General features: G+C 40.1%; 1 protein-coding gene across 1 annotated transcript in view; it reads left to right on the top strand.

Moving 5' to 3' along the window:
- GSK3B (glycogen synthase kinase 3 beta) overlaps positions 1 to 24,264 on the top strand; it is a 96,997-nt gene that overhangs the window by 48,662 nt on the left and 24,071 nt on the right. Inside the window, exons 6-8 of the mRNA XM_009274697.1 lie at positions 1,312 to 1,418; positions 10,064 to 10,161; positions 21,552 to 21,647. Of these exons, the coding sequence (XP_009272972.1) occupies positions 1,312 to 1,418; positions 10,064 to 10,161; positions 21,552 to 21,647 (301 nt within the window). The remainder of the gene's footprint in view (positions 1 to 1,311; positions 1,419 to 10,063; positions 10,162 to 21,551; positions 21,648 to 24,264) is intronic.

Raw genomic sequence — 24,264 nt, 5'->3', positions numbered from 1 at the left:
TTCCAATGGCACATTTATTTCCAGTATCCATTCAAGTGAGTCACCTTTAGAGTCCAGCCCTCATCTTAGAACTGATACAGAAATTGTGGGAATCCACACTGAGACAGGAGACAGATTTCTCTCCGGGAAAGTTCAGTCTTTAGATTGTGCTATAACTTTGCAGACTAAAATAGTTAGGGCATATGTGCGAGGGGTCACTGAAGCTGCTGTTGCTAAATTTGCTTGCCCGTAGTGGGTGGGAATGTCAGATGGTGGTTATTCAAGCAGTGCATCGTCATGCCTCGTGGCTCGGGAATCTCCTCCCCAGCTCTGCCTCACTGGTGTTGGAGCAGAATAGGAATCGCACTGAAACTCAAAAGTAACAGTGCATAAAAAGGTGGCAATTCCTCTGTGTTAACAGTGGGAATTTGTTAACCGTAGTTTCTATATAGAAAACGTAAACCTGAGACTTTTTAAAACAGGCTAAATGGGTGGTGGGAGTCCTTCTTCCCTGAAGGCTGAGAGGAGTGTCTGGAAGGCTGGACGTTGGATTTGGCTGGCTTGCCACTCAGCTGGGTTTGGTGCTACTTAGTTTAATGTCATATTTCTAAAAGGGCAGTTTTGTTTTCCAGCTCCTTTCCATCTAACACTTGGTGTTAATTAAAAAAAGTATTTGTTCATAGACTCATGTTCCAAAAGTAATGTGCTCTCGTGTTCCTTTATTTTCTTAGATGCTTCCAAAGGTAGTGGTTACTGTAGGTTAGATCCTTTGTGGCTGATCTCTTCCAGTATAAATGAAGCCTTCATGTTAATCATGGACCATTAACATGTGACTACACTGGCAAAATTTTTTTCCCCCTTTTTCTCCTCATACCCCTTTTGCCTCATACCACACTCCCTTAAACAGCAAAGAGCCAGAATATTCTGATGGAAGTTTAAAAAAACAAACAAAAAACCCCAAAAGTATCCAGAACTTTTGAACCTTAAAAGGTAACTACATTTGACTGAACCGTATTCTGTCCTCTTTTTCTTTGTAAACAAACCCTTGTACCTGGCGAAAGACAACTGCCAGCCAAAAAATCTGACCCTATTTATCGCCTAGATTGTAGTCAGAATTTCCTTTGCTGTGTCCAGTACAAGGTAGCTGCTTGATGGATTGGACTGATTTCACAGTAAATCATGGGGTCTGTGGCTTACATCAGCTTAGAAGAACATGGTACTTCAGCATTTAGGATTTGGGTGTGGGTGAAGACTGCCAAAGCTTAATGTTGGTCTGCACTGCAATATTTTAAAACTATTCATTACTGAAAGATTATTTTGTTTCCTTTTCAGTGCAAAACAGCTGGTTCGTGGAGAACCTAATGTCTCATACATCTGCTCTCGGTACTACAGGGCACCAGAGTTGATCTTTGGAGCCACCGATTATACCTCCAGTATAGGTATGCATGTGTATTTGTTGAAATCTATACTGGCTGCATATGTTTTTATTCTGTAGTTAAGTGTAAAGGTTTCCAGAGATCTCGGATATGATGCTGAGACACAGAATTATATTGTAAATGGTCAAGTACCACTTCCAAATGAAATACACAGATTTTGTAGATGGCTGCTGTGATTTCTATGCCTTTTGAGATTTTGGTGTCCATTGCATTAGGAAAGGGGCTTTTTTAATGTATGGGGGGAAGTCTGGTTTCAAACAAAACGTTTTTCAGCTCTCCAGGAAATTTTGCTATTTAGTTTAAAAGTAGGTATGAGATCTCAAGCCGAAAAAGCATTTGATGACTTAAAATAACTGTAAAGAAGGATTGTAGAAATATCAACTACTGCATCTGATATGCTGTGATTTAGACATGAATAATTCTGTCACTTATTTACTTGGCTTTTAGTGAAGTGTTTTTAGTGGGAGAGAAAATGTGGTCTGATGATTGGCTTTAAACTCTCTTGACAGTTTTAATATATTGCATACAGTAGTCTTTCTAGTCAACTCACTCTGTTAACTTTTGCTGCCCTTTAGTCATTAATTTGGAACATGAAGAAGACTTCTTTCTAATACCTGGCACGTAGCTATGTCATGGAAATGTTAGGGAAGCTGGAGGCTTTGGCAGAGGACAGGGAATAGCCAGGTTTTCATACAGTGGAATCATAAAAATGCATGGCAAAATGAAAAATCGTAAAAATGAACAGCAATGCGTTGGCTGGTTATGGGTTACTTCTTCAGTTTTTTAGTCAAGATATTCCCTGGGCTCTTTCTGAAGGCTGGTGCTGAAGAGACGAGATTTGGCTTTCAGGTTCCCCACTGTTGTGCTAAGCTTTTACCTTGCTTATGGACTTGAGTCGCTTAGGCAAGGTTTAATACGTTCAAAAGGATTTGGAGATCATGATCAAGTCTTGGCAGAATATGTTTATAACCCATTAAAGTGTGTTTAAAGTTAGTATGTTCTAACTAGTATTGAACTCATTGGCTCATTTCAATTCTGTAGTTTTTTGAAAATAGACGTGCTCCTGAAGACTTACCTGCTCTTGCTAATTTTTTTTTCCATTAGTTATTCTTGCTGTTGCTGTTATTACAGCAACACTCGCACATCTCCCCTGCTATAAAAAAAAGGCAGAACCAGTAGTCTGGGGAAAGTAATGGCACAATAAAGATAAAAAGGCAGAACTTATTTAACAATTGGCCACTGCCAAAAGTGGCAGCCCTAGCCCTACTCTTTCTTGCCCCTGGATACCCTGGCTCTCATGGTTTACTGTTTAATATGCCGGTTTGGCTTCAATTGACAAGAGACTTCTATTTTGCTTAGGTTAACTTTCTGCTACATTAGTGAGTTGGATCAACATTGCTGTGTAGTCCGATAAGCAGCAGAGCCCAGGTAAAAGCAAAGTGGCGGGAGCTCATGAGCGAGAGGAAGGTAGCTGATCCTTGTTGACATCTTTTTGCCAGCTGAGAGCTAATAGATTGGCTCAGCTGCGTTATCAGAGTGCACTGAGACAACTTGTTTCAGAGGATAACTGCATAAACCAAATATTTTAGGTGTCACCAGAAGAGACTGCTTTGTAGATAAGTCTGTGAAATGTCTCTTGCTCCAACTCTATAATGACTTTAATCTTGCACTTTTTTGCAGAACCTTGTTAAAGTTGCTCTTTCCTTTTTTTTGTTTTCTTATCTGCTGGTCTTTAAAATAGTTCTAATAAATGAATCATTCTAAAATGAGGACTCCATTTTCCACTTGCCGAAAACATCATTAATTTAAATTGTTGTGGTTCAGACTTTCTCATGCCCCCCAAAAACTCCTGTCTCCCCAAGCCCCTTCTCTGGACAAATCAATTTAAATGAAACTTGCACAGAATAGCTTGAAAATGAAGTTCAGCAAATACGCCTTTCTTCCTACCCTTTTCTCCCTCCACTTCCTTAGCCACAAAATCTTTGCGTTTGGGAGCTGGGAAGTAATAAAATGCTTTTACAAACTTACTTTGCAGTTTCCCAATGTTCTGCAGTATGTTAGAAATTCTAGGGGTTTAGTTTTGTGATGATGCTGCTTCCAGTGGTGGTAAATACCATGAAATTCCTTAGTTCTTGCTAGATAGGCAGCAGCACTGCTTAGTGAGAACTCTTCCCTATTTCACATAGGATTACTCGTCCAAACTCAACCAGCAGCATTTGTATACCAACCAACAGGCACAGATAGATTTCTTAAAAGAGAGGGAGAGGAAAGAACATTTAATTATCAGTAATTTATCCATAACTCAAACTATAGGAAAACATGAGATGCATCAGTATTGTAATACTGCATTTTAAACCTTTTTTTTTTTTTTAATGTGGACATGCTTTGGTTTTCTAGTTCTTGTTTTCTTTTGAATTATTAGCACAACAGTCTTTTCCTGCTGTAGTCTTTTTCTCTGCATAAGAATTCACATGGGGGTGGGAGGAGTAACAAAAACTGAGCTTAAATGTGATGTAGGGATCTTCACTCTTATGTTTAAATATGCTATGTTAAAACTACATTAAAAATAAAATGAGAGAAGAATATGAAGCCAAAAAGTGTTCTAAGTAGAACTCTTTCATACGTATTCTGCAAGGCATCCAGCTGTTTCCCTGAGGTTTTTTTGTTTGCTAACGTTACTGCAAGGCTTATGATTATAAGACGCTGCAATACAGTAATTATTGGGAGTATTTCTGAGCAGGAAGTGCTTTTTAAAGCTAGGCAGTGCCACTGTGGTGGCCCAAGACTGACAGTACAGCCAGCCTGCATCATGACCATTTCAGTAGTTAGTCATCTTGTTTAGCACTGTAACCAGGAGTTGAATTGGGCTGTCTGGCTTCGTGTAGGTTGTCTTTTAACACATGAATTTGTCCTTGGGATGTTACTTGCTCTTCAGTGTAGCAGAAACTAAAGTTGGTTCCAGGATGTGTGTTTTCATCCTGGATGTCACAACAGAACTGTAAACTGGCTTTTAGCTTCTAGGATCTTGATTATTTCATCAAAGTGCATGACTTAAATTCTAACCCAAAAGGTCCCTTTAAAAATAACTCACAGCCAGGGGTAGTGTTTTGTAAAGTACTGCATTAGTGCCGTATCTAAATATATATGATGGTAAGAGTAGCATCAAAACACATTTACTGCAGTTAATGCCTCTGTGTGTGTCAGCCAGCAGACCTGGGCTGTATCACTGGCTTCTCTTGGGGTGTCCAAAAATAAGTATCTCAAAGTTAATCATTTACTTTCCTAGCGAGTGCTAAGACAGAGGGAGAGAGTATTTCACCTCAGCAGGCTGGAGCAGAAGCTCCTCTGGAGGTGTGTGTAGTTGGACTGTCTCAGAGTTTCCTGGGGAAGAACCATCACGAGGTGTGTCTCAAACCTGTTGCCAAACAGTGAAAAGTATTTGCCTCTGTATCTCGGATGGCAACTTCCAACGCTGAAAATTAAGCACAGGCATTAATTTACTGAAATATTCTATCACCTATCATTGTAGTTTCATCTCTTCATTGCAGAAAAATAGAGATACCTGTGTTTAGCTTTTGTTCTAAGTACTGGAACAAGCATGGCTTTCCAAGCATTTCAGGTTTCAGCCTTATTCTGTCTCCATGATCTGTGGTGGCTTGATGTGCAAAACTTGCACTGACATAGCATGCGTGCCCGTAATCCAGAATTTTGCTCTCGTTCTGACATCCCAAAAAGTGTTCCAAACAAGCAGCAATGAAAAGCACTTTGTGCTCTGGCATTTGGCAACTAGAAGCTGCTGGTTTTACGACTTCCTAGGGCTTCTTTTCTGACTCCTAGTTTCTTCCCTGCTAGTTTGTTTCCAGAGCAGCAACTTTGAGTCACCTCCAAGATGGAAGAAGTCCATCATGATCAAGAGATAGCGGGGCAAAGATGAATAGATATGGGGAAAAAAACATAGAAAGGTAAATGTGCCCCATAAAGTGTCAGAGAAAGGAAAGTTCTTAATTTGTACTAAATGGATGAGAGCAGGCTCAAATTTTTTTCTTCTTCATGTCCTCCAAATAACAAGTTAGAGGAGCTGGAGCATAATACGATGAGTGGTGCTTATGCCGTGAAGAACAAGGCCAGCTTCTCAGCTTGGAAGGGCAGAGTTTGAGATCACAAAAATGAAATTAATGGGCAGGATATTCTGCCACAGACAGCTGGAAATAGCCATTGCCCACTTGTACAATTAAAGCTAGGGAGTGTACTTTGCAGGTTGTTCTGCTGGATGCCTCTTCCTGAACTAAAGAGAAATTTTCCTTTTTTTACCTTCTCCAATGCTGGAATGGCATTCAAAAGCAAGGGAATTATACAGATGATCTTATTAGACAAGTTAATGTCCACCTAACAACTGTGAAGATCAATAAAGTAATAGAAACTTAAATTAATGTAAGAAAAGTTTTGTAGTATAAGAGGCTATATGAATTTTTGTGTGCTTAAATTAGTGCAGGTAGTTCATGTCATAATGGTATTTGTCTAAGTGTCCTTCAGTCTACAAAAGATATGTCATTAGCTACTATTATAATGTGTGAAAGCTATCTGAAATAAGCTGCTTTGAAGGTTGCTTTTGGCTGGCAGTTGCATTTACTGTCCATATTGTTTAGACTACATTTCACCAAAGATATGAAGAAAGTAGCCTTGCCTACTTTCTTCTACTTAAAATTAATAGCTTTCAGTGTTTTCTCCTAAAATTTCACATTGTCCCAACTAGTTTGGCATAAAGATGATTTGTTGACTTGACTCTTGTTTTCTGTTAAGGTTCTCTCCTATCTTGTTTATTAACTAGTTTAAAGCATGTGAATCATAGTCATATTTCGCCTTAAGTAAATTGCACATATTAAAAAGAAATAGTTCAGAAAATGCTTTTCCTCCCATGGGAGCTGGTAGTTACACCGCAAACTTACTCTGAAAGTTTATTAACCTATAATAGTTAGCTGTGACTGTGCTGAGGCAGAAAAGGGTCTCAGAAGGAGCTATCAAAAATGAGTATTAACTACCTTATCACTTCTCTTAAGTAACATGTCTTTAAATACAGAATTTAGTACATTGTTTACTTCAGGCTTGAGAAAAATGTTACCATCCAAATTTGGAAGATAAATTTTAAAATGCCAGATTTAAGGGGGGGGTGGGGGGGCAAACTATCCTGGAGCCAAATTTTAGTCCTGTTAAAGTCGATAGCATAAATTCCATCAAGCTTCAGCAGAGCTGAAATTTCCCAGTTTCTTCCTTATTGTACATGGTTCACCAGAGTTTATAAACACCTGTGTAAATTGTGTTTTATTGCTGTCCCTGCTTGGAGCTGCTGAAGTTAGCCTCCACTCTCTGGCTTTCACTGAAGATGCTTCAAGGGTTTGTTCACTTCCTTGCCCAGGGGACATTGCCCGAGTCCTAATTTGGAAGTCAGTGAAATTGCACCCCTGGAAAAAAGTTGGGGATTTTGGAACACCTGTAGCTTATTTCAGTGCCTGTTTAAAGCATTAGCAAGTAAAATCAAGAAAAACTAAATAGACTTTTAACAAGGCATTAAATCACCCGATTTGGAAGATTTTGCTGCACAAGGAGCAACTACATAGGTTTCCAATGGATTTGTTGTATGTTGGATGGATTAAACCCATCACGAATACAGCAGGTATTCCTCAGACTTGCCCAGCTATTTCCTCATGACCTACATCCTTTCTTTTTCTCCTCTCTCCCCCTGCAATGCTCTCAGCTTTCTCATGCACCCTCTGCTGTTTCTGCTGGGCCTCCTTGCTTCAGCAAGGATCTGCACATCCTTCGACTTGTTTGCAGCTGCAGTTTAGCTGGGTGGGGGCAAGCCCGGCGCGTCCCGCAGGGACTGAGCACTCCTCTCCTCAGCAGCATCACTGATGCATGCTCTCCCCACTGTTTTTACAAAACTTCTGCAATGGATTCGAGACTTCTGCCTTTCAGACAGCACAAAGCCAACTTCATGGAGCAGCCAGACCAGAAGGTTATTTAAAACAGTTTTAAAAAGCCAGTCTAATTCGAAAAAAATCACGCTAGCGTGGCTTCAGGATTTTAAAAGGAAGTGAGTTGCGAATGCTGACTTACTCTCACGTCAGCTTTGGGTTTGTGAATGTTCTGTCAAATACTTTTCCTTCCCATATATTGTTTCTCTTTCAGTGCAAAATAAGGATTGAAGTTGTAAATAATGATTATAGCTTTGGGGTACCACTTGTTTTGTATACTCAGTGTAAAGGACTCAGCTTTTTCAAAACCCTTTGAGGTGCTTTAAATAGACTTTTAAGTTACAGTACTCTGACTGCTTAGTACATTTAATCTGTTTCTTCAGTATTTCTGAAGAAGTCTATGCTATCTGTTGAACTGTTGTGTGATTTCCTATAAACCCAGTATGCATGGGATGACATTAAAAAGTGATTCTTTGCATCATCTTTTTGTTGTATGTGTTGGTCTAACAGCAGGAGCTATCAGAGAGACATTGTTTAGCAGTTGGATGCAATTAAATGTTCTTTACATGATGCCGCTTTTATTTTTTGTCAAAAAGAGATCTTAGCACCTTGGTGGCCATATCAGCTTTTATTAAATATGACTAAAAGATCAAAAAGCGTAATGTGGTTTGTTTGCTTGTTGGAATTCAAGACTCAAACTTCAGATTTTTTCTGGTTGCTGTTTGTATCGTAAGTAGTTACTTTTTAGGGTAAACCCTAATGCGATGTTTGTACTAAGGCATTATGTAAAAATGCATCCATTTGACTTAGACGTGAACGATTTTGAAAGCTGCAGTAATGAGCAGTGCTTTTTGTCTGCCGTATGTTAAAACTGAACCATGTTTTTCTTGAGAGGAGGGGGAAGTATTTTTGCATAGCCCCTCTCTTTCATTTAGAAATGGGGGAAGGAAAAGTCTGTTCTAACTTGCAGATTGTTTTGTTATCAATCTTGAATTCCTGAAAGGATTTTTTTAATTATTTTTCACATCAGTCTCTAGTGGTTGTGACAAAGTGATAATAGACTGTTTAGAGGATGTCAGAGATGTTTTCCTTACACAGACCTTTAGCCATAACTGACGCTGCTGTGTGTATCCTGCTTCCCAATGGCATAGTTTAAATACACGAGGGGAATAAGGATCTCTGTTGTAGCGTGGGTTATCTCAGGTTGGAACAGGCCCCAGGAGGTAAATTCTCTGGGTGGTGCTGCTGTTATTTCGCGGGGAAGGATAGCTTGTAAAAGTAGGCGAGGAGTTCAAAGAAAGATGGGTGGAGTAGGACTGGTTTTGTTCTTTTCCCTTTTGGGGAATTACAGTATTGTAGGCTTTACAAATCTTCTGCTACTGATCGCTTGTTTGAGGTTAGATTTTAGTGTAAGGTTTCAGATATACATGGAACAAATGATGACTTTCTAGAAAACCTTACAGTCAATCTGTTTTTTTTGGAGAAACAGTTATCTCTGCATCTAGGTGCAATACTTTCAGTGTGTTGAACAGCTTAAACTTCAGTATTTGGTGCAGTTACAGCAAATTCTCACAAACATCTGCTATGCAGTGTTTACTGCATTTGCTTCGTTAGCTTTTTCGTTCGTATTAACTATGTTTCAAAAATAAAATGCTACATTCTGTAGTACACTTAGATACATTCTTAAGTTGCTGTTGTAGTATTGAATTGTTTTATTTATATGTAAGAAGATATACCTGTAATAGATTATGAAAATTTTCTTCATGTAGAGGAGTAGCTGCTAGTGACTACTTGTGGCTTTTGGTATATGTATGAAAATTAGTTGATGGCTTCTTCGATGGATGCTGTTGATCTGACCTGTGACTTGCAGTTCTGTTGTCCAGCCAAGTTTGCAAATGGAATCGGGATAAAGATTAGGTCTTGATGTGACTGAGTTAGAGAGACTGTCTCCAAGATCCTTAATCATCATGTACTGCAGGCTGCAAGTAATACTTGCAGTACTGGTTTATCTGCTAGTGTATATATGCTTTCAATATATGGATGAAAAATTGAGTCTATTCAACATTCAGAAACAGTGAAAACATCAGCCGTTGTGGAGATGATACCTATGCATAGTTCATGATCAATGTGATTTAAAAACAACACAAGGTTTTGGGAAATTATTAATTTTCAGATGGCAAATGTTCTCAGGTCTTTCCTACTTGTATAAGTTTTAATGTCAATATTATATTATATGGGCTTAACATTAGGAAACGGTTCTTCACTGAGAGGGTGGTTGGTCACTGGAACAGGCTGCCCAGGGCAGTGGTCACGAAACCAAGTCTGTCAGAGTTCAAGGAGTGTCTGGACAACACTCTTAGTCATATGGTTTAGTTTTAGGTAGTCCTGTGAGGGGCAGGGAGTTGGACTGATGATCCTTATGGATCCCTTCCAACTCGAGATACTCTGTGATACTGTGATTTTTCCAGTTCTCATTGTCTCATGGTTTGACTTCTAAGACTGCCTGCCAACCATTGCTTTATGCCAGGTATCTGTGTTTTCTTTAGCTGTATTATATGCAGAATTAAACATGGCAAAGAAGAAAGTAAGTAGCTTAAAACTGATGTTTTTATATAAATGGCCTAATATGTACCTTTTACTGATACCTTTCCCTGTCCTCCACTTTCCCCTCTTTAGATGTGTGGTCAGCGGGCTGTGTATTGGCTGAACTGTTACTAGGACAACCAATCTTTCCAGGTGACAGTGGTGTGGATCAGTTGGTGGAAATAATCAAGGTATGGAATTTTAAGTATTTTTTTGACTGCATTATTCCTTGGGAGTCAGCATGAAAATGTGCATTGTTACAATCTTGTCAACAGACATATTCTGTCACCATTTTACAGGGTGTTGCATGTAAACCGTGTTTGAAAACACCGTGCTTTTTTGAGAACTTTATGATCCCTATGCCCCTCTTGCAGTCGTGCATAATGATATATCAACTTTTAATGATATAGATAGGGTTTTTTCGCCTCTTAAAGGATTGCACTTTCAGTGTGCTTGGAAATAGTGTTTACATATTGAGCCAATATTTATTAATGTGTGATTCTGATTCTTTAAGAATCTGGTGCTTTTTCCTTTGTTGCATGCAATTAGTACTTGGCTTTGAAAACAGTGTTATTAAATTTCCTTGTGCCAGATTCTTCACATATGTAGCCTCCTTCTCCTCTTACTTCCTTCCAGCTCTTTGAGGTGAAAGGTGAGAAAGGGCACTCCTTTTTGCAGATGGAGAATCAGGAAATGTAAGGCAAAGATACCTTCCACCTTAAAAGTCTTGCTTTTCAAGTGAAAAAGACCTGATGTTTCAGAATACCTAACATTTATATATCACTTATGTTCAAAGACATCTTGATTGATTTCATTTGGTAAATTGTGAATATTCTGTGATTCTCAGATTAGAGACATGGAAGAATAATTCATAGCTTGAAAGATAGGTGTCTGACTTCCCAGCACCCTAGTCTCCCTCGCCTCCTTCAACTTCCGCAATGAAGGAAGCAAGATTTCTAGAGAGAGCAATATATTTTTCCTCTGAATCTATACCATGCACTTAATAAGATGGGAGTATTACAGAGGATAAGATGTGTGCACACACTGTTTGGCTTTATTGATTTCATCACCACGAGGGGACTGTATTAAGAGAATTTCCTCCTTGGTTTTGCCACTTAACTTCTACCTTGATACACGTATATTTGTGTGGCATGCATGTGAAAACCCCCTCAAAACCAAAATGTGTGGGTGGAAGAGTAGAACTTCCTACTTGCATCTGTATTATTCACTAGAAGAGCTGCTGGTGTCTTCGTCCCTGTCCTAACAGAGTGTATGACACCAACCAACACCAAGTTGTCACTCTCCTGCATGGAGGACATGGGCTGGTGAGGCTCAGTGTTTCTGCGGCCTGCTCTACGGTCTCAATGAGGTGTGCTCTGACCTTTCTAGGCTCTTGCCATGTCTCCTCCAGCCTTTGACCATGTAAACCTAGCTTCTATTACAGTGGGTTTCTGTCTGTCCTGCTGGAAATCCTCCAGTCAACTCTTTTCCTCTGGAGGCTCCATGTCTTGCACCTAGTTCTCCTATGACTTTCTTGGTTTCTTATTATTGCCTTTCTGCCCAGTGTATTTCAAGCACAGCATGTCCAAGTTGGGTCAGTTTACATAAGGAACACCAGTGGAAAAGTAGAGTTGCTGTCAGAAGTAAGGCTGATGATGGCACAAGTTTTCTCCCTTTGAGAAGCGTCTTGGAGCAGTGCGCTGTTTTCTGCTACGCTGCTTTTGTGAGGTGTGAAGTGGTCCCAGTGACCACTTCAGATGGCCAGAGTTCCTCAGGAGTTTGTGCAATAACCAGTGGTGTTTGCCATCGGACTTTTTGAAAAGTCCTGTTTTGTTTCTTGATTAATGTCTGCAATCCTGAGAAACTACATCTAATGAGTTTTTGTAAATACAACTGTTTATATCACGGTGACAGTCCTGTAAGTCCTTCCGTGGCTCGATCAGAAATCTGAGAGTAGAGGCCTTGTCAGCAAAGCCATAGTGCTCTGCCTTACCATTGCTTTGACTTTCACAATGTGGAAATAAAACAAACAGGAAATAGATGTCCTCTCATTATTGTCATGCTTGCCAAGCAGAGATTGTGGTTTGGTTCAAAGTTTGCGAGAAGCTGTTATCATCAGTTGGACCTTTCCAGTTCTGCAGTATTGGAAGTAAACATCTGTGAACTAATAATTTTATAGCACGTATGTGCTCTGGTTATGATGACTCTGCTTTGTTTACACTTGAGTTAAGTAGTATTGAAGCAGAGTACTTCAATAAAATTGCTGATAGCCCGTGTACCATCTGTGGTTTCTTTAAATGCCACTACCATGAGTGCTGTGATAACTTTTCATTGACCAATTCATAGCTGAATACATAGTACTGGCAAACTAATGTTATTTCTCATGGCAGCCGAAGGAGTATCCAGTGTAAAGGCTTGAACTTCAGTAAATTATAGCTTGAGATTATGATTTTTCGCCTCTGCATAAACAAATTTCTGAATCATTTCTTTAAATGTAGAAAGGGGGATGCTGAATGATCATCCACACCTATGTTGTGTGTGGGTTTTCTCATCTTCTGTTAGATGTGTAGCCCCCTATGCATAGCAGTTAAATGAAACAACTTAAATGCAGGGATAACTCAATTTTATAGTAAGCCTTGGTCTCTTCAATTAAAAGGTTACAGTACTGAGACAGTATGATTTAGGAAAGTCTGAGAGACCAAATGCTGCAAATCCTACAGTAATAGTCACAAAAAAGGATGTTCACTGAATTGTTAAGGAAGTATGATGGAAAACATGAGCCCGAATGGGTGGTTGCCATGAATATTTTTCTGTCTGTATAGTTTGTTAGTGAGGCAACACATCTTCTCAAGGAAACATTGGAAGAGAAAATGAGTACAAACTGCAGAAGTGGACTGTTTTTCAGTGCCCTTGTCTACCAAATCGTGTTGTGAAGTTTTTGTATAAACTATTCAGAAAAGCCCTGTCAGAAGGCTAAGGTGAGAATACAGAGAGAGTTACAACTGAGAATATTGCATTCAAAATCAACAGCCGTGAGAAACTGTCTAGGAAAGTGCATGAACTGGGCAATGGGCTGCTTCCCTTGTAATGCCATACCCACCGACAAGTATTTCTCATAGTGGGAGTAGAGGGAGAACAGCATGTTTACCTCAAATTTCAAGTAATTTTTCCTCACCTTTTGAGAATGAGGGAAAAGTAGAAAGTGAGGTCCTCAATTTTCCATTCTGCCAGCTGTTGGCAGGGATCTGTCCCATCTACTATGTATCCCTTAAAAGTGACCAATAATCAAATTGAGCAGATTTGTTTTTCAAATCTGCATAGAAGTCGTGAAACATTCTGCTCTTCTCCACTCCCAGCATGATGCTTAAATTCAACTTGGATTTGAAAGGTTAGCATAAAAACTGCAACCTGTGTTTATTGAGCGAGCTTGGGTTCTGCAGCCTCAATACAGTTGAAGACATATGCAATTCTGCAGCATAAAAATTACAAGAAATGTTAAGTCTTGGGCACAACATGTAAAATGCTAGGTTGTATAAGGTTTCATTTAGGATTCATTTTAAAAAATATTTTTACAAATGGTGTCCACCTCTTCCATTTGCTGCCATAGAATACTACTATTTAAAGCTTTCATTGTAACACACTCATTTTAATGCTATAACTGGCTGTAGGAGAAGCAGAGCTGTGGGATCTGCCAGTTGTAGAACGGCAGTGAACTTTGTAGAAGGTTGCAGGTTTGGACCTGTGAGCTGCTGTTTGACTATCTTGGAGTCATGCTTCTCAGATAGCTTCCTTGGAACTGTATGTCTGAAACTTAGGGGCAGAGAAAATGGAGTATTTTAAACTCCCAAAAAAGGCTATAGTGTAAAATATTTGTCGACACATTTAGAAATGCATCTGACTTTCATACCTTAAATTTACTTGATTCCACTGCAAGAGAGGTCAGCTTAGAAACTTTTCTGCTGGTTCCTATCAATTCAGGATGACTAAGTCACAGTCACTCTTGTAGCATTTTTTTTTTTGAGCCAAGATAAATTTTTCAGTTGTCTCTTCAGTTGCTTACTCAGGTTTGGTTATTCAGAGTTCATTTCACAACACAGCAATTGAATGCTACACCTGGGTATGAAGTTTTTGCATTAGGCTGGAGAATGACTTCAAAATGCCATCACATTAAACTAGTCCTCCCTTCTCATGCAGTTCTTGATGATATCCCCTCAGTAGCTGTGTTCGTGAAGATAGAATTTCTGTGTTGTCAGTCACAGTACGGCTTGTCCTTCCTGTAGGCTGCATGCCCAACATCCTCAGTCCCGTGTTGCATCAGAAGCATTTTTGGCTTTTGTCAGATTTTGATTCACTTTCAGCAGTCTTCACGTAGTTTCATTTCAAGCAGTCTTGCAAGACCTTCTCCATCCAGTTGCACTTGGAGTTTCTCCAGGCCTATTGCATATTTTCAAACTGCTCTGAAAAACTGTGCCCCTCTAGAACCACAGCATCACGTTCATGTGAATCAAAAGACAGTCCTCTTCTTTTTAGCTTCTTTTTCTCTTGTTCTTATTTCTTTAAAGGCGGTCTTGCCAGATGTTCTCAATCTGGCTTGGGGAGAGAGATCTTTGACCACTTTGCCCTGACAAAATGATATTTGATATGGGGAAATACTGTCTTGGAGCTCCATCTCAAGAAATAATTTAACCCAAGTACATTCTTCTTGAATACTTACACTATTACAGGAGAGAAATCATGTGCTGTGCTTTTTCCAAAGTTTGATCTTGAATGGTGACTCTTCCTCCTTATTTTTAGCTCTTGCTAGCTATTCCAAGTGTTAGGTTATCCCATTGCTGGGAATATCTCAAGTGGCTAACCTGATATATTCATTAAAATTCATACCCCTACTGGCTTTCAAGTGACATCTCCAGAAATGTGCTCAGTTTCTGAAGCAGGCACAGTGGCAGTGCGGGTTTCATCAGTGGTCGCATAAAGAAATTACATATGAGCAAGTGTTACACCTCAGAGAGCAGTCATACAGTCCTGTCCCCGATGGAAGGGTGAAACCCAGGAGGGTTGTAGTTGCCACGTCCCTATTTAAAATCCACTGTGCAAGTGGGATACTGCTGAATACAGCTCAAAAGAAGGAGCTTTCAGACCACAAGAGGGGGTTTTTTGAGACACAATCAGGGCTGACTCCTCCATAAATCCTTGCGCACATGGCTTGCAATGCAGCAGCGGTGTCTGTGGGACTGCTGTGCCCCCTGCAAAAGCTTGAGAGGTGGGGGATCCCCTCCCCCCCAGCTCTGCAGCACCCCAAAACCATCAAGGGAAAACTGGCTGGGATGTCCCCCCCAGACTAAAACATCTTCAACCACACTGCCTATAGACAGTGGTTACTCTTTATTTTCCTTGCAAAAAGGGAATCTCAGGAGTGTAATGGGTTTGTTTCTAAGATAATAATTATCTTCTGAAAGGTTCTGTTTAGTACCTTCCCCCTACTCCCCTCAAAAATGGGGGGGGAAATCATCTCTGTCAGAAGAATGAAGCAGCAATAATTGTCTGAGCAGCCCTGTAACACACGGGGAGGACAGCATCTGCCAATCTGCCTTGTGTTGTCTTTACAAGAAATATTTTTTCCATATGCTGCAATCTACAGTATGAGATGCATCAACTAACTTGTGAAAACTGTAAGGAAGGGTTGGAGGGGGGGGTCGTTTATTTGTTTTTTTGGTTCCTACTAGACTGTGTGATTATTCCTTGCATCAAAACTGGCATTTCATGGTAATTCGGGAGAAATAATAAAGTCGTCTTCCCATAGTTCTCTGGGTTAGGAATGAGGTAAGGGGAAAAAATATATTAAGACAAGCTCTATAGTATCAGGAATCGTATCCATGTGTAACTTTTTGGCCTCTGACAGTTTTACTGAGCCAAATGCTAAGTTTAGACTGCAATTACAATATAAGGCTCATGCTCAAATGTCAAGGTATTATTTTGGGCTCACTTTTTGAAATAAAATAAATTCAGTTGCAGTAGTTAATGGGGAGAGAGGAGCCGTCTCTTCCGGGAGAATAAGCAGTAGGAGAGCGTGTTACTTTTTATTGGATGTGGTCCTGTGCCGAGGACCTGCCTGCATCTGACATGGGCTTTCACATGGGTTGTCTCTCCTCGCCCCTAAGGGAAGTCTCCTGGCATTTTTTTCTGATGTCCCCCCGCATCACAACTTGGCTGTTCCTGTGCCTCGCGTAATTTGTCACTTCCAGTGCTTGCAGTCAGTGTGAAAAAGTTGATGAGCAATTCTATTCATGTCAGCAGTGACAATGGGTTTCTTCTTATTCCTGATGTATAGCTGCTCTCGTGTTTGCGAATAGAAATCTCTATTTAGTTGGCTTTCATTTTGTTTGACAAGAGTGTGTTTTTGAAAGAAAGTGTATATAAAATGGGTAAGTTTATTTTATTTTCTACCACAGACCTCTTGGAGTATTATTTCAAAGCTGACCCATGTTTATTGCTTGAGATGCCTGTACCATGATTTTTTTAAATAACTATTTGGCACACCTCTCACAACTTTCTGAAGAGGTGCAGATATGTTTGCAGAAGTATTAATTATGCCATCTGGTAAGCCATAACACCAGACTTTCTGGAGCACGTTTCCTCGTAAACTTGCACGGTTTTCCCGGGGAAGGCACTCTACTGCTGTAACCATGGCTTTCTAGAGGTTTCCGATTTAAATAACCACCTTCTCCTCTCTCTAGTTCAGTCATTACCAGCCAGAGCTTCTGAACCCCCAGTGTCCCTATGCTTTTAACTGTTTTTTACATTTTGGCAAAAGTTTAGCAGTAACCATGGTTGTCGGAAAGGGCCTCTATTCCACTGGGGTTTGTTGAGACCCTTGCAGTTTCCTCTTCCTCTGGTGTTGCAATGGTGTGGGTTTGGTCATAAATAACTCCGCGCAGTTTTGCACAGTGAAGCCAGGTGTGGACAGCAGCTGTCTTCAGTATTGGGGTGTAACTAAGGAGTCTTTTGGAGCTGAATATCATCCATCTCTTTCTCCTATGAAAATTTGATTGCAAGGACATAAAATGAAGATCTTTATGCTCTTTGTAATCAAATGCAGGGCTTACTCCAGGTTCAGAAATCTCTTCCTCATGTTTGTTAAGGATGAAGTTATTGGGAGCCTGTAGCTTTTCTTTAATTGCTTGAGATATGTACCATTACCCTACCTTCACAAACCCTGTTCCTGAAATAAAAATTATTTGGGGAGCTTCATCTATTACAGATTAATGTCAAGGAAAAACTTTCCAGAAAATACTTGTGAAACCTGTTGTGTTCAATTTTTGTCCTAAGAGAATCAGAGCAGTATCTGACTTCTCAGCAAGTGTATTCTTTAGTTAATCTTGGTAGATAATGTTTCTTTTTATTTATTTTTATTTAAGAGATGATGATGACAATAGGGAATGAAGAGTAAGACTAGTTGACCTGTTGTCTCTACCTGCAGGAAGATCCCTTGTAGTCTCATGTAGACCCCCTTCATTCATTCAAAAGTTTAGTCTTTGTTCCAGAGAGAGTTGATTCCATCAGACAACTACATTTTTATTATTCTAGTATTTAGTCTACTTTGGTTCTCTTTTCTTAAAAAAAAAAAAGTGACCAATTAAAAAAAAAAAAATCAACTTTTTTCTTAACAATATTACCTTTCATAAGACTGTCCACAAGAAGTAGAATAGTATGTAATAATGTGCATAGACCTGAATAATTCAGTATTGGACCCTTTGCAAGACTGGGGGGATCTTATCAGTGTATGGAAGTATCTGACGGGAAGGTGCAAAGAAGAGGGAGCCAGGCTCTTTTCTGTGGCATCTCATGACAGGATAAGAGGCGATGGGCACAAATCAAAACACATGAAATTCAATCTGAACACAAGAAAACAATTTTATTGTGAGGGTGGTCAAACACTGGAACATGTTGTCCAGAAGCTGGCTGGACATGGTCTTGGGCAACCAGCTCTCGCTGGCCCTGCTTGAGCAGGGGGGTTGGACCATGTGACCTCCAGAGGTCCCTTCCAACCTCAACCATTCTGTGAAACCTCTCTCTAAGGAACATCTGCTCCATAGTATTTTCAGAGTTGGTATAGCAAGAGCAGCTGTTTCATGGAGTAACTCTGCCAAAAATGTGCAAAGTAATTTATGCTTCTCCTTTGCCTTTCAAATGGAAAGAGCAGTCACATGTTACTTTTTTAAAAGGAGACATTTGCCTAATTTTTGCAATAGCTTAAATGATTGCTGTTACTAGCCAAGGTTACTCAAATGTATTCCTAATATACTGAAAACTCAGTGTGAATCAGTGAGGTACAATTTCAAAATCATGTAGCCAACGGTATTGGTGCGTTGGAGGGCAGGCGGGTCCACTACAGGACCTCTTCCAGATATGTCAAGTACTGGTACAATTTTATAGCTTATAACTTTATTCATCCCACACTTTTCTTCTGGATTGTGATTTGAATTTGACACAGTTTTTAAAACTTCCATTCTTCTTCCTATCTATTTTCCTTTTCTCTTCCTGGTTTTTGGTGGGTTTTGGTTTGGAGTTTTTTGTTTGGTTGGTTGGGGTTTTTTTGCCTTAATCTGCTTTCAGTACAAATTGAAAGCACAATCTGGCTTTACAATCCATAGAGAACAAAATAAATACATTGAGTGGCTAACGTAAGTCTCTTCTCCTTTTGCACAGTTATTTTGTGTGTCAAAGGCTGCTATGTAACTGAAAGGTCAGGCGATCCCTTCTTTCAGCTGGCATGATCCCTCTTCAGTACCTTCTTTTCTAAGCATTCATGGGACCTTAAGCACTGTTGCTTAGATGACTGTGCTTGATCTTAGGAGTTGCTCCCTCCCATCATCTGGAGTTACAGGTGCATTCTTAGTGAAATGTATGGATAGATGTTGTCCATGGGTCCTTCCATGAAATTGCCCTTGCCTATCTAATCTGAGTTCTCTCTGATGCTGTAGGCAGTCTTTAAATAAAGATACTTGCACTGTGTAGGCTCCTGTTCTGAGCAGCTTTGGGAGCTGAGCCAGTTTCCTGATTTTGGCTATAGAAAAAAAAATCTAGTCCTTGCCTTTTCTTAGGAAGGCTATTAAAGGAATTTTTTGAGGCGGAGAAGGGGAAAGAAGGTAAATGTGCTTTTAAACAAGTCCTGTTCGTACTAGGGAGGCCTGAAAACTTAGCCTTTAGAAATGGTGGAACATCCATAATTTTTCAGGAAGTTAAAATAACTAATTAAAGAAATTTCCAAGGTTTTGAAAATGGCTTTTATCCTGAATTGGGATGAAAATAATATTTGCAGGTGTGAAATCCCCTCACCTTTTAGAACAGGAAAGCTTTGAGAGCAGCGCCATCCTGGCAGGCTGGCAGCTGGGTGGCCGGTGCTCTGGGGGGAGCCAGCTGGAAGACCAGCAGGGAGAGGGCACATTTTCCTGTCAACCCTTTTTTGCTTTGAAAGTAGAGCAAAAATGTATGGAATCATGTAAACACCCTCTTTTCTGCCACCTCAGCAAACCTGGCGTTTTCAGATGTGCACAGAAAAATCTTCTGTCAGTTCTGAAGGTAACCCTGGGCTTTTAGAGTGGGTCGGATTTAAATCCTTGTTAGCAATGGGAAGGTAGGAGTTACGTGATCATTCGTTTTCTACAACTTGTCAGTTAAATCTGTTATCCAAGAAGCAACTGTCTGAACAAGTTGCAGGGTTTATTTCCTCTGCTGCTGTTTATTTAAAAGATTGCTTTGTGGGTAGGTATATTAGTTTGTGTTGTACAATTCATTTTAAATAATAAGAGATACCAAGTTCCTTTCATAATACCTGATGGTAGTTTCTCTGTTGCACAAATTAATTAAACAGCAATTAACTTGCTCTTCTATCCCTTTTCCTGACTCTTTAGAGTGCGTTTGTGTAATTTCCACCCCTCTAACAGAATGAAAATGTTCACGGATACTGGAATATGTAACGAAATATTTCTTTATCAAGCAGTAAGGTAGAGTGCTAACGTCAGGTAGTAGATCATTTGATTCCTGATAGTGATAGTGCAGTCTCATGAGATGAGGTGATAGCATTATGCTAATCTGTGTGGTGAGAGATTTGTCATGGGGCGAGAGTAGCATGACTACAGGGTTCCTATAGGAAGATGAACCGGAGCTCAGCAGAGAGGAGTGACTCCTCTGCCTTCTGCCCTCTTCACTTCTCTCTGCAGAACAGAACAATACCCAGCAACCGGGTGCAAGCAGAAAACAACGGGATTCCTTGAATGTGCTTTGCAGTTTTCATATCTAGGTAGAAGGCAATGGCTCTCTTATGCTTAGTGCTAACTGAATAGAAAATACTAATGCTGTATTGTCCAGCTTATTCCCTGAAGGCATTTCTGGAATCCTTTCAAAATCTATGTACTCCTACAAAGAGATGTGTGATCGCGTGTTGTTTCTCATACAACTACTAATTTGCATGTATAAATAACATTGTGCAGATTCTGGGAATGAGAAATGTAAATTCATAAAAGTAAACCGGGGTGGTATGCATTTTAGATGCTTCCAGGTTAGGTTTAAACTAAGTTTATCTTCCATGTGGAAATATTGGGGTGGGGAACCACCACCAAAACCCACACAGTTTGGTGGGGTGGGAGGGGGCAGGGAACTTGTCTGGCTCCCCTCAGCAGTAACTGGCTGATCTTTTAAGCTCGTCAGAGGGCTGCTGTTCATGACTTGTAAAATGCAGTCTGTGCTACTGGTCTGATCCTTAATCAGCCATATGCAGTGAGTTGCAATCCCTGAATGTGTTCAGCAGTACTGTTTTATAACAGTCTAATTAGAGCAAACTCTCTACCATTGAAATATCACTAAGTTTGAGAAAGATGCTTGAATTTTGTGAAAAACTGTAGAAGACAATTAAATTTTTTACACTGGGCTTGGAGCACGAGCTGAATTGCCAGCAAGAGACTGCTGAAGTTGGAGCAAGGGCCACAAAGATGATTAAGGGACTGGAGCATCTGTCATATGAGGAGAGGTTGCAAGAGCTGGGACTGTTCAGCCTGGAGCAAAGAAGGCTCAGGGTATCTCATCAATGTGTATAAATACCTGGTGGGAGGGAATGAAGAAGCAGCAGCCAGGCCCTTCTCAGTGGTGCCCACTGACCGGACAAGAGGCAGCGGTGCAAAGTAAAACACGTGAAAGTTCATTTGAATGCAAGAAAACACTTTTTTTTACTGTGAGAGTGGTCAAAGACTGGAGCAGGCTGCCCAGACAGGTTGTGAAGTCTCCTTCTGTGGCGATGCTAAAAACCTAGCTGGACAGGGTCGTGGGCAACCTGCTCCAGGTGACCCTGCTTGAGTAGAGGGGTTGGATCAGAAGCTCCCAGGAGAAGAGGTCCCTTCCAACTGAAAAGGTTCTGCAAAAGTTTTGTTGTTTTTTTTTTTTCTCAACACTATATTAACTTACTAGTTACACAGATTGACTTCAGTTAAGTTGTCTCAATGTGTAATAGGTTATATCGCAATCTTCATTACCATGTGAATCTGAAGCACATCTAAACAATTTGCCTTTTGTTCTCTCTCCTTTCTAGGTTCTGGGAACGCCTACAAGGGAGCAAATTAGAGAAATGAATCCAAACTATACTGAATTCAAATTCCCTCAGATTAAGGCACATCCATGGACTAAGGTGAGTCTGTATGAACTGAATAATAGACATGTGGGCTGAAAGTAAAAAGTCAAGGTGTTCAGTTTGTTTAGTGTCTTGGTGGCCTTCAGTCTAAACTGGGTGCCTTTAACTAAGCTGGGGACCCAGTAATTTTTGATGCAGATAAGGAAAAGAAGGTATTGAAGCCGTGTACTGTAATATCTATTGTTCAGGGGGTTTTTGAGGTTGCCTACAGGTGTTTTGTTGGTCTTTTTTTTTTAACAATGGGGTGTGTGTTTATAGCAGATTGCAATATATCTAAATCCTGTCATGCTATAAATTGATGTGCGCAAAAGTCACCTACAACTGAGAAAGTGTTCCAGTGATACGTGTGACGCTTTTGTAATGCTGTTACATAATGTGACGAGGGCTGATAGTCACTTTCTTAACTGGTTCTCTCATAGATATTGTTATATTTGTACTCCTATAGGTGTGCTGTTTGAGGGGAGGTGTTTTTTCTTGGAGTTACTTCTTAAGACTACTTATTATCTAGCTTTCACAAGGAGAGACTATTGCAGTACATGCAGACAATATAACCTCCATGATCAAAGAGGAAACTGCTAGCACTGAAACAAATACATTGCCACACAATTCAGCTGTCTTCCACATGTCGAGGAATGATGGATATTTGACGTGGGACAGGGTAGCAGTTATTTAATTAGCCTCTTGGGTGTGAAATAAGTTAATACTGAGTCTTAAGCAATTGAAGCCTGGGTAGTTAATGTTTTATTTTTGCTGCTTGAGAAATGTCTGATAGAGTCGCAGTATATTCTCATCATATCTTAACGGCTCAGGTTTCTTTCTGCTAAGAAAGTAGTGTGTATGTGTGGAAAGATCACATTCTTAGTTGAGCACATGTCCAGGTCAGACTCTTTTGGACCAAATGCTCTGTGGTGGTAGAAACTCTGAAATGCTAGCTAGAGCTCATTGAGGGTGATAGCAGGCCATGGTACATGCCAGACCAGGTACTGCAAGTCACTATTTTTGTGATAGATTCTCCAACGAGTTGTGCACCACCTGAATTTTCCCTTTCCCCAGTAATCCCTGATTGCATTTTCATATCCAAGTTTATTTCTGTGGGGTGGTTAAGTGATTTATAATAGTACGAGAGGTCAGTAAATCCAGCGAGGCTTTTTAATACCTTATGTTAACATGGGGGAAAAAAAATTAGGGCAAATGAAGTCCCTGGGAGTTGGTCTCCTCAGTTTCAAATTGCATCATGGTAGAAGTTGCAAGAATAAGTCCAAAAGCCTTGTAGCATTGAATACTAGGCATCTGAACTCCTGCAGTGAAGGTGTTTGGATTTGGGGGGGATGCAATCTCCAATGCAATGGAGATTGTGCAGAGATGTACTGTAGGACACACAGATAAGCATCTGAGCTAGCTGTGCAACTGATCTTCTGCCTGAATATCTTAAGAATCATCTGTATGCACTTGATGGTCTGTTAGACCACAACAGAGATTGTTTGGCAAATGGAAGTTTCGAGAAAAAACTGAGACTTCCTTCTATTTATATGAATGTTTTTTGGTCGTTCTAAAGGATCACAAGTGAAATCAAGTCGATTATAAAGAATTGAGAGGAGCTTGCCAGAAGATCAAATCTGCATTCTCCATTAGGACACAATTAGTTTTGGAGAGCTGTGCTTGCAACATAGCTTCTCATTCTGGAGTCATTCTGCACACAGCTCTTCCTGACATTGGCTGCGTGTAGAACAGCATTTAAACCGGTTCATTACAATTGGGTTACATGGATACTTCATTTATGAGATCTGTACTTTTCTTATTATACAAATGCTAAATTAACAAGGTGGCTTATCCAGTGTGGTGTTGGTAATGATGCTCATCCTCTCAATGTATTACTTCTAAAGATCCTTTCCTTTCAACATTTTGAGCATGTTGAGCCGTGAAAGATTTAAGTGGTAGTATTATGTAGAATTGGTCTTCCTTACCCAGCTGTATTGGTATAACATCTGTTGGCACAGCAGTGGGCATGTGCATCCTCTTGGAGCTTCTGTATCTTAGAATTGAAAAGCGTGGGAGAAAAATCACTTCTGAACTCTGGCTGTCTAATGAGCAGAAAAGGAATGACTGAAGAAGTGAAAGTGCAAATGTTTTTTTGTTATAACTATGTATGTAACTAGAGTGCTACAGGTAGTTGCCAGCAGGACTTGAACTTTAAGTTTCTGTCTCAAAAGCACAAACCTTTGCTATCTAAGCTAAAGAATTACTGAAGATTACAGTAGTTAGAAGGTTGTTATTTCTGTGGACTAGTTATAACCAGAGGACTCAGCAGACAGAAGTTAAGGGGGTTTTTGTGTGGAAGAACTTCCAGGCAGCTAGTTTTCAGCATGTTTGAGAGAATTACTGAGAATACAGTCACTTCCTGCTATAAGCTCTTTGACATGAGGGCATTCTCCTTGTTGCTTTGTGGTGTTTAATACAACATGGGCATTTTTAAAAGTTGAGGGTTTTGTAGGTCCTACTTGGAGTTGATGTCGTGCAGTGGAGAGGCCCAGTGAAGGTGCATGGTTAGGTTCTGTCTGGATGTTTAACCTCTTCAGTGCAGTCTGGAACTGGTTGTATCCAGGTCAATAATCTA

This window comes from Aptenodytes forsteri, unplaced genomic scaffold, assembly GCF_000699145.1.
Source record: "Aptenodytes forsteri isolate BGI_AS27 unplaced genomic scaffold, ASM69914v1 Scaffold379, whole genome shotgun sequence".
NCBI classification, from domain to species: Eukaryota; Metazoa; Chordata; class Aves; order Sphenisciformes; family Spheniscidae; genus Aptenodytes; species Aptenodytes forsteri.
Note: the sequence above shows the minus strand (reverse complement) of the source record. Positions and strands in the feature narration are given on the sequence as shown.